The 10,979-nt window shown below is 48.1% G+C and overlaps 1 protein-coding gene across 4 annotated transcripts in view; it reads left to right on the top strand.

Moving 5' to 3' along the window:
- Positions 1–10,158, top strand: part of LOC116103215 (carboxyl-terminal PDZ ligand of neuronal nitric oxide synthase protein-like) — a 301,440-nt gene extending 291,282 nt beyond the window's left edge. For all 4 annotated transcript variants that reach the window (XM_031388845.1, XM_031388836.1, XM_031388856.1 and 1 more), the window contains 2 exons: positions 5,523–5,841; positions 6,695–10,158. In XM_031388845.1, coding sequence (XP_031244705.1) covers positions 5,523–5,841; positions 6,695–7,190 — 815 coding nt within the window. In that variant the 3' untranslated portion in view covers positions 7,191–10,158. The remainder of the gene's footprint in view (positions 1–5,522; positions 5,842–6,694) is intronic.
- Positions 10,159–10,979: the final 821 nt, after the last annotated feature.

The raw sequence follows: 10,979 nt of genomic DNA, 5'->3' as shown, positions 1-10,979 counted from the left end.
TTTTTTTTTATCTTTCTGAGGTAGGTGGCCTAACTTAAGATTTTTACCTTCCACAGACAGGCTAATGAAACAGGGGCCCTGGAAATAAACAGGCAAAGGTGTAGCCAACTAATGTTTGCCAAAGGTGTCAAAAGCATCCAGTGGGGGAAAAAGACAAATAGTTCTAACAGAACTGGACATCCATCTGTGAAAGAATAAAATTCGACTCATTGTCTTTCACGCCATGCAAAGGTTACTTCAGAGTAGATCCGACTACCAGCTGGAAATACTGGAATTGCTAGAGGACACCTAAGAAATACACGTTAGGCTATAGGTCAAGACGAGAACTTTCTAAGCAAAGCTCCAGTGACTCAGGAAATAGCCTCAGGGACTACATGCAATGTAAAAGCCCACACACAGCAGAAGAAAATATGAGTGGAGTGAACAGGTAGTTCACAGAGTGGGAGAAAATCTCTGCCACTTGTACTTCACACGTGGGGCTAATAGCTTGATTTTTTTTTTTTTAACTTGCCATTCTTCAGTGGCCTGTCTTGGCTAAGAATGCCCAGCAAGGAGGAAGAACACTGGAGAGCCGTTTGCAATGGTGCCACTTGCCACTTATTTTCTTTATGACTGTCACCTTTTCTGTGCGAACTTCCCATGTGCTCCCACGTCTGGAAACCCTCCTTCCTCTGAGAGTAACCATCTTGCTCTTCTTCTCCCTTAATTTCCTGCCCTCAACCACACAAGACTTTCCTTGTTTTGTTTTACTGGTTGTGTTGTTTAGAGCATGTTTTTTTTTTATATATACTTTTAGAAAATAATTTCAATATCTAAAATTTGCAGAAGTCAAAATATACTGTTAAGCCAGATGGTTTAACATTTTATCCTATTTTGTGTTGTCAGTTCCTCCACCTGCTGTGTGTGTGTGTGTGTGTGTGTGTGTGTGTGTGTGTGTGTGTGTGTATGAGATTGGGAATGAAACCCAGGGCTTTGTGCATGCTGGGTTATAATCACTCTATCACTGACCAACATTCCCAGTCTTTAAATGTGTTTTGTTTGTTTATTTGTGTTCTGAACTATTTGGAGGTAAGTTACTCTATATCCTTTTATACTAAATACTTCAACATATATTTCCTAAGACTGGCGACCAGATATTTGCTTCTGATGGCTGGTGCTTCTTTAGGCAAGTGGCTTCCTCCATCCCGTTTGTTCATTGTAAGGCAGTGTGCTGATGAGACTGTGGACTCCAGGGCCGCCTCATCTCTCTGCCTTCTTTCCTAACCCTAACCCTAACCCTAACCTGGCACCCTAGAAAGGTGTATAATAAAAAGGAAAGGTGATTGTGACCTTTAAAAAGAGATGCAGGCGCCCCATTCTGGACCACCACAGCCCATTAACATAGATATATACAAGTGCTTTGGATATAAATGACAATGTGTTTACACTGGCTACAAAAGACAGTCTGCCCCTGAGCTCCAACTGTGGCCATCCTGTAGAAGGGGTCTGAGCATCTATTCCCAGGTACTTAAACATTTCAAGGAATGGGAGAACTGATTTCGCTCCTGTTTCTCCCTGTGGCTGGTTTAGAACGCTAGAACATTTATAGTGTAAATTGAACTGTGCTATGTTGGTGTCTCTGAGGTTGTTGGTTATTTCATTTGGCTCACTGTGGTTTAAAGGAAGCTCATGGGGTCTGGGAGTCAGGATATGTGATTTTGAGTTCCCTTCTAGGTCAGCTGTGTGATGGGCAGCCTCTGCCGCGTGGCTTTTCCAGACTGAGGTAGAGTGTATGGATGTCTCCCCAACTGCAGTCTAGCAATTTACATATGAAAGGAGTGTAGTTGGGAGCTATATGCACAGGACCCAAGGGACTTAGTCGTGTGGCTGTGGCCAACTAGGAAGATGGAGATCTTGTAAAGGGGAACCCAGGATGTTGGGAGGGAAGTTGGGAAGGCTGCAGGAGTATCTTTTTGTTGTTTTGAAATCATGAACCTATTTTGACTTAGATATTGAAGAGTTCATGGGAACCTGGTCTCTCCAGGGTTTGCCATACCCCTGTGTAGCACAGTCCTTTTCACGTGTTGTCGCTGATGGGCACAGACAGGAAATGCCTCTCTCAAAGTGGTTGCTCGATACATAAATGTGTCTTTCTCTCATTTGTTTCCCACCTGCTTTTCGAGCCCTTTTCTTGGACAGGTAAGATCCCCTCTTTCTTGTGGATGACATATCTTCCCAGATGCCCCCTCCTCTGCTTGAGTATGTGCATGCTCTGGGAGTGCTGTTGGGAAGTCCTCCCAGCTGGGATCCAACCACATTTCATATCCTCCTCGCCATTGCTCTCTCAGTCACCGAGGCTGTAGTTCTGAGGCTGAAGGGACAGAGTGTGAGAGGCTCATCAGCAGGAAAGAGGCTCACCGTGGGGACGACAGAGGCCAGCCTTGCAGAGAGGACAAGGTTTTTCTAGCCTCACCTCACAAGCCCTTGCAAGCACTGCCACAGAGACGGCGTCTGTGCCTTCTGAGGCCACTTTCACAAGTCTGGAGGCAGTCTGGGTGATGTCCTTGTACTATCGGTCATCATTGAGATGTGCATAAGAATTCCCACAAGGGCTGGAGAGATGGCTCGGTGGTTAAGAGCATTGACTGCTCTTCCAGAGGTCCTGAGTTCAATTCCCAGCAACCACATGGTGGCTCACAACCATCTCTTAATGAGATCTGATGCCCTCTCTTGGTGTGTCTGAACACAGCCACAATGTACTCACATACATATAATAAATAAATCTGTTTTTTTCTTTTTTAGAAAAAAAAATTCCCAGAAAAGTCAAATTTGGCTAACCTGATTTTTTATTAAATGTTTATTCCTATGCAAAACCCTAAGCTAGGACTTGTAGTTGATGAAAGTACTCTAAGGGTCTATAGCCCTTTTCAAGGGGGTTTGCCATTCTATTATATAAAGAAGGTATATTTTCAGAAATTTTGAGGTAATGATAAAGAAAGTATATAGTAGAACCACCTTTAGTTACTGAGCAATTTAGACTCTTGTAGACCATACGATAAGAAGTAGAGAAGTAGTACAGGAAACTCAAACTAGGCATCCTCTAAGTTGTTTGTTAAGGATGTGCTTCGAACGGAATAGATGCTCCTCATTTACCCATCACTTTGATGAGCAGTTTGAGTGTTTCCACTTTTAAAGACGAGTGTGCTTGCTCTGAAAATGTAAAGAAACTACCAGAGAAATATGAGGTCGAGCAAGCAGTAAGAGAACTTCTTCCTCCTCACACACACCCACGGGGCCTTGCAGACACTTCCTCTCTGTCCCTTGCACTTTCTGGATGCAGAGGGATGGTGAAGATCATTTCCGAATCACCTCTGCTAGCTGGCAGAGTGCACAAGTAAAGACAATGAGAAGGATGTTGGACTATGATAGGAAATTATGTCAGAGTGGATGACGTGGTGAGACACACGCTTATGAACGTGGTCAGGAGCAGCTGTGGGGGTTGGCCAAAGCGCTCTGTCACTGTGATAGGTGCATGTCTGGAGTTCCAGCAGCCTGGGGCTTGTCCCCAGTTCCCTGGCATATCTCTGTCACCACACAGTAGTTCCACCCCAGGAGACCTGAAGAGCTACCAGCCCATATTTCATGGAGGAAATGTGCCTATGGAGCAGTGTGAAGTAGGGAGATTATCCCTACTCTTTTTTGCATGTCTTTCTCCGTGCTCCCCAGGGTCCCTTCAAATACAAGTTGTCTAGGCGGTTGAGCCAGTTGGGATCTCTCAACTCAAGTCACAGAAAATGAAGCATCCCTCTGACCTGGAACTCAGTAGTACATACAGTTCAAGTGAGACTGAACATAAGGACTTAGACTCAGGCAATCTTGAGACAGACCCTTAGCAGACTTCACAGTGAGAACCCAGGGACAAATAAACAACAAAGCTAGGACAATGGCCACAGACAACTCAGCTTCGAAGTCTGGCTACTTTGATAACCTAGATGAGTTTTCAGAGAGAATACAGATGCCCAGGAGTCAGTGTGTTTTAGTTAGGGTTATTGATCTTGTGATGAAATACCATGACCAAAGCAAGTTGAGGAGGAAAGAGTTTATTGGCTTATGCTTCCACATCCAAAGATATCAATGAAGGAAGTTAGGACAGAAACTCAAGAGAACCTGGAGGCAGGAGCTTAATACAGAAGTCATGGAGAGGTGCTGCTTACTGGTGACACCCCATGGCTTGCTCAGCCTGTTTCCTTATAGAACCCAGGACCACCAGCCCAGGGATGGTACCCTCCATTTGTCACTAATTAAGAAAAACACTCTACAGGCTTGCTTACAGCCCTATCCTATAGAGACATTTTCCTGATGGAGGCTCCTTTTCTGGGAACTCTAGCCTGTGTCAAGTTGACATAAAGTTATCCAGCACACAGTGTGTGAGCAACACGGCACAGAGCCTGGAGCTCCAGACATTTCAACAATAGACCTCAGGCCTACCATCTTGCCCTTCATAATCCCAAGTGAATCTGGACAGTTCAGTTGAGGTACTCACTGAGTACCTGCTATGTGTAGGCCCAAGCTTGGTGTTGAAGGTAGAAATACAAAGATGCATGAAGTGTGGCCTCAGCCTTGGGAAATGTTTCCCTCCCAGTAAGCTAACACTCAAACTAACTGTTCAAGCCATACACAGGCCCCAAGAGGACGAGCTTCCATCGCTATCCCATGACCCAAGTAGAGGAAAGAGCCCTCAATGCTGGGTCAGAAGACCTGAGTTCTAATTCCAGCCAACCAGTAACTGGTATTGTGACGTAAGGCCCACAGTTACTACTCTGAGCCTCTCTCTAGCCTAATGAGCTCCTTCGACTAGGCTCTCATGGGGAGCAAGTGAGCATGGGTTTGTTGGGACATCCGTGCTTCACCAACGGCAAGTTCCTGCCCGTGTGCCACACACTGGGTCTGACTGACTGTCTAGCCTCTGTGTCCACGGGCTTTTACCTATTCTCCCAAGTTCCACTGAGGAGCCGCTGGCTCCTATCCCTTAAGGGAATATGTACCACATGAGGCTTTCCGTAGGCAGTGCCCTACCCAGAATCCTTATCTGCCATTCATTCCTGCAGCAGCCCCTGGTCCTGGTGCCTGAGACAGAGAGCACACAGCATGTACTCACGGCAGTGTCGGCATGTCACATGTCATGCTTCATCCCCTTTCTCTCTCTGCTTCAAAGGGCCTGGTGACCCCAAGGCCAAAGAGGTCAAGCCATACGTCGAAGAGGCTAGCTTAAAAGGAATATGCTTGACTTTTCATGACTGGAGTCATTCACTGATTAACCCAGGTGGGGAGCAACTGGAATGGTTGGTCTCATGTTCTATTACCAAAAAAAAAAAAAAGAAAAAAAACCTGGAAAGTTTATAAGCACTTTTACTGGAAGCTTCCAGAAGCTTTGGGGTGTATTGCAAAACCAGGAAAGCTGAGTGACAAAGTCCAGGGTCCTTTTCCCCTCCACTTACATGCCTCTCTCTCTCTCTCTCTCTTTTTCTTTTCTTTGTCTATAGTCGATCACAGCATGTTTGAGAATTTGAACACAACCCTCACTCCAAAACTCCAAGCCAGCCATTCCTTCCCCCACCTGTCCAGACCTGGGGCCCCAGGCTCCATTGCCCCAGAGTCAGGAGGACCAGGACTGAGGGTGGGCAGCAGCCAACACCTTAGGAATCTGGGCAAAGTTGTGGGGGCCAAGGTCAATGACCTCCTGCGAAGAAAGGAGACTTCAAGCTTGGGCAGCGTGGGTGTGATGGAGATTAATAAGACTGTTGGAGCCCAGCTGCCTGGTGGGGAAGATGCAGCCTGTGGACCCTGGCCGGAGGACGAAAGGTGAGTCCTCCTGACCCCATCCCCCACCCCCATTATCCCAGTTGTAGAGGTAGGAACGTGGATGAAACCACAGTGCATACAGGAGAGATCAGACCCAAGGAAGGAGTGAACATTTGTCAAGAAAAACAGGGATAGGACCCGTGGTCATGAGAGCCCACTTCAGCCTTCATGACCAGAGAAGCACTTCCTGCCTGGGTACCGTGCCTTGACCTCTCTTTCACACTGTAGCCCAGGCTAGCCTGGAACTCACAGTCCAGACTGACCTCAAAGCCATGGCAGCCCTCCTGTCACAGCTTCCCTGGGATAGCAGATGTGAGCCACCATGCCCTGCTTTAGGTGTATTTTCATTTGCAGGTGACCCAAGTTCAGAAAGTTATTATTTGGAACTGACTTTGAACCCTGGTCTTCCTCAGAAACTCTCCATATGAGCTCTGTCGCCAGCCAGTCCTCCTAACTGCTGCCGTGGAACTGAGTGTCTGATAGGGAGGGAGGAGCCTGATGTAGCTCCTTCTGTTTCCATCCCACAGCTCCTTAACTCCAAGCCCTATGTCTATGAGCTTGTGTGACCTTTCTTGGGACCAAGTACTTGGGTTCTGAGATGACTCAGCTCTCAGAGGCAACACTCTGAGCCACTGTGAGCACTGAATGAAGAGAGAGCAGCCCCGTAGCTAATTGTTGGGCTGAAGTTGCTAAGATTTATACCCTAAACTCAGAATAAGCCCTCAACAGAGAAAGCGCTTGCTGGGGGACGGGGTGTAGTTGAAGGGACAGTTGGAGCAGAGAATAGAAAATGTTTGTAGACTGGTGTGCAGCCATCCATAAAACCTGAGTGTTTATTGTCATGGACTTTCAGGTCAGTCCAAGAAGCCTTCCCTCTGCTGGATCCCCCACCTCCCATAACCCGGAAGCGAACCCCTCGGGCCCTGAAGACCACCCAGGACATGCTGATTTCATCGCATCCCGTCCTAAGCAATCTAGAATATGGGACGGAATTGTCACCTGGGCAGGCTCCAGACTCTCCGCCTACTGCTCAGCCTGTCTCTGCAGACACTTCACGGCCTGAGTCTACCATTGAGATGGGCGAGAAGGGAGAGGCTCTGCCCAATGGTGAGGTGTCCCTGTTGGTACCTGACCTAATACACAAGAACACCCAGGAGGACTCCAAGCTAAAGGCAGCTGAGGGCAGGAAATCCTCCTCCCCTGAACCCCTTGAGAGAAATGGCCTCAAACTCAGCTTGAGCCCCATCAGTCTGGCTGAGTGCTGGGAGAACGGCAGCCCGCCTCTGCAGGCACGGACTTCCAGCCTTGACAATGAGGGCCTTCACCCAGACCTGCTGTCCTTTGAGTAGAATCTCTTGTCCTGCCTACTGAGCATCCTCTTCGCTTTGTCATCCACTGCACACAGGTCCACTGTCCCAACTCGGCCGTGCCCTCATCTGCCTCATTGGAAGGCACAGCAGAGCTCACTCCCTACCAGGCATGTGGTGGGACCAGATGGCCACCCGCGTAAGTCCCAGTTAAGGAGTCTACAGAACGGCAAAGGGACTCGGTGGCATCTCATCCTGCTCCTCTGCTGGCTGCTGGCTGCAGCTTTGGCTGCCGGAACTCATCCTCCTTCAGGCTTATCCCAGCTTCCTACTGACTCGTGGGGCCATGAGCCCAAGGGGATGGATCTAGCAGGAATTTTCTTTGCCTGTCTGTTCAGACTCATATGCTGTCTATTTTTTGACCTCCCCACCACCTCCAATCCCCAGTTCTGTCCCTTTCTTCCATACTGGTCCAGGGCCTCCCTGCCTTGAAGGGACCACAGCTAGGGGGAGAATGGTAGGTTTTGGCTTGATGATGGGACCTGGCCTGGAAAGCTACACCTTGACTACAATCCTAGCCACCATCTTTCCTCTGCTTCTGGCCCAGTGTCAGAGGAGGTGCTTCCAAGGCTTAAGGCCTTGAGAGCTTCCTCAGAGGTTGAGCCTTGTCACCAAGGGTTCCCAGGGTTTTCTCATCCGTTGGGTGTGCCCCTACCTATCTTGCACTTGGGAACAATGGTATAGGCAGGCTTGCTGGGGTTCCTTGCTGTATGTGTGTGAAGACAGGAGTGGGCAGACCCCTGCAGAAGCAGCAGAGAGTGTTCTGATGTTCAGAGAGGAGAGTGTGGGAGCACGGAATGGTCCTGCAAGAGCAGAGATCACAGGGAAGAGACCAGTGAGGACTGCGAAGGGCATTGCAGAGAGTCAGAGCAGCTTTTCAGGCCACTCCACACCAAGAATGAGGCAGTGCCTGGATCTGGGAACAGTATGTGTGAGAGCCAGGGTGGAGCATGTGAGAGACTGGAATGTGGTGAGGACCCGTGGAGGCAAAAGCAGTTGTCTTTAGTGAAAGTGCTTCTTTATGCTTGTGCTGAAGTTGCCTAAATTCCTGCAGCACCAGAGATACCTCGAGTCTCTGTCTTTTATTCAGGTAATGGCGATCCTCCTCTGCTTCTGCCGGGGTCTCTGTGGAAGGACCCAACAAGACTTACCAACCGTTCACTGGTTCCTGTCTTCCGGGTTAACTTGCTTTGTATCCCTCTCTTCCTTTAGGGGCCCTATCATGCTGTCTTCCTGTGGCCAGGAGACTCTGTAGTGATCCCAGCCACAAGGGCCTTTGTAGCCAGAAGAGGAATCCCTATTCTTGAACAAGGAGGCCAGAGCCCCCCTTCCCCCATGGAGGCTGGGGGTAGTACATCCAGCCAAGGCAGGCCATGCAGCAGTCCTCTTGCCCTGCTTCCTGTGATCTTCCCATTTCTGCTTGCTTGGCTTTCCATCTGTGACACTGGGGTACACAGGTCTCTCTTCCCAGTTCAGCATCACCAGTGTGCTACCCTCCTCCCAACCAGCAGACATCTGAGCTAACTCCTGCAGCTGGATCCCTAGGATGGAGGTTTCCCTCTCATATACCTGCGTAAGCAGCTGCCTGGCTTCGGCCATCTCTGCCCTCTGACCCTTTTCTCTCGACCCATCTTCCATTGCCACAGAAAGTAAGGCTTCATCTCGTGGTCCCTGCAAACTCCCGTCTCTTCCTCTCAGATGAGAATCCATGCAGCCAGGCATCTGAAGGCTCTGTTGGAATACATAGGACTGTTAGTACATATGTAGCACATGTGCCTTGCTCCAAGAACATCCCAGGGATGTGGCATTGGATCCTGAAGTCAGAGAATTCCTTAGGACTAGCATTTGAGGACCTATAGATTTCCCACAATGATGTAGGATCTTACCCAAAACACAGTTCAGGCTCTAGGGTGGAAAGTCTAAGCATTCACCAGAGAGCAAGTCCATTATAATCTGAGCTCTCCATCTCAAAATCTTGATTTGCTCCTCTGACGGGAAGCTCACAGGTAGCTACTCTCTGGGGCTTCTTCTCCTCAGAGACTAGGTAATATGGTTGCCTAAGACCAACAGCATGAGGCTTGGCTTGCTCAAGTACCCAGGATACTGCTAGAGCCCTGGCCCTCAGGCCCAGGGTTAGCCAAGAGATCCCACCATTGTCCCAAAAGCCCTAAAGAGGGATCTCCTGAGTACTTCAACCTTAATGCTTGATGTTGGATTAGGTGTCATGGATGCCTGCAGCAACTGTTAGGATCCTGGCCATCTCTCTGCTACAGGTGTGATGCCGCTACCTCAGGAGGCCCTCTGAGACTGAGCCTTATTTTGTAAAGATGCTGCAGATACTGCCTGGTGCTAAGGGGCTAAGTGTTTCCCAGCAGCGACAAATCCTCCTGAGGGCTTCCACTCACATCAGTTCTTCCAGCGAGTAACCTCATCAGGCTCCTTGACCATCTCAGCAGTGTGGACTACAGCGCATCAGCCTTCACGATGAAGCCAGATCTTCTGGGGGGTTGGCCTTTGGGTGCTTTGATCTGCATGGCCCAGGGCCAGGCTAACGGGGAGGAATGAAGGGTCTAACTTCAATGTCTGTTTAAAGAAGCTTGGGGTCTTGGCGCTCTTTTCTCTCCACTTCTTTCCAGCCCTATTTGTATAACCCTATTCAACCCATAGCTATACTTTGATAGATGACAAAGTGAGCTTCCGGAAACATGGAAAGAAGGTGTCCTCACCCTAGTCCCAGCCCACACTTCTCTCTAGAAATGTATCTGTGAATGTTCTGGGAGATATGAAGACATGTGTTTTAATCCATCATCTTTTAAAGAACAAGTTTGGCCCCTGTTGGAAAGAACAAGATTATAGTTCTATTCTGAGTATTTTTTAGAGAGTTCATATTTATATTTTTAGAGATTTTTTTCTTGTAGAAGGAAATTGCATAATAAAATGATAAATGTGTCTTGCTGGCTTGTCTTTTTCCTTCCTGACTGGGTTCCTAAAGGATATCTGGGTGGGTGCAGATCCATGATATCTTGCTTTGCAATCTGGTAAGACTGAGGAATGAGGGAGCTGGAAGAAGTAAGGAGGAGGGGTTCTACAAACAAACTCCAACTTGAGATGTAGAGTAATGAGGACGAGTCAGGATGGACCATCTTTTATATGACTGGCTAACTGCTGTAAGGGTCTTCGTATGTGACTGTTACTGTAGCATCAACATGATGTGTACATGGGGGAAATCAGAAAGAAAACACAATGCCTATTGGCTCCTCCTTGAAGATCTTACCCTAGGGTCCATAGCCCACTTCCACCATAAATGAACAGAACAACATGCTCATGTGTATATTCTTCCCCACAGGGACCAGAGCAGCTCCCTCGCAGGGAGTTAGCATCAACAGCTATCAGCACAATACTCAAAGCTGTTGACTTGGGGAAATTGCTTCCATGGATGCTTTGAACTGCTGTAGCCCTTGATATCATTTACTGAGAGAATGCGACTTAAATAAGAGCTGGTGAAGCGTCCCTTTGCCATTACTGTTGTCAGATCTCGGGATCCAGAGGAATCGTGCTCTAGAGCGGCAGTTCTCAACTTATGAGTCACAACCCCTATGGGTCAAACAACTGTTTCACAGGGATCACCTAAGACCATCAGAAAATACAGATATTTATGTTACGATTCATAACTAGCAAAATTACAGTTACGAAGTAGCCACGAAAATAATTTTATGGTTGGGGGTCACCACAAACAGGAACTGTATTAAAGGTTACAGCATTAGGAAAGTC

This window comes from Mastomys coucha, unplaced genomic scaffold (genome assembly GCF_008632895.1).
Source record: "Mastomys coucha isolate ucsf_1 unplaced genomic scaffold, UCSF_Mcou_1 pScaffold1, whole genome shotgun sequence".
Classification (NCBI taxonomy): domain Eukaryota; kingdom Metazoa; phylum Chordata; class Mammalia; order Rodentia; family Muridae; genus Mastomys; species Mastomys coucha.
This window is presented reverse-complemented; position numbering and strand designations above follow the sequence as displayed.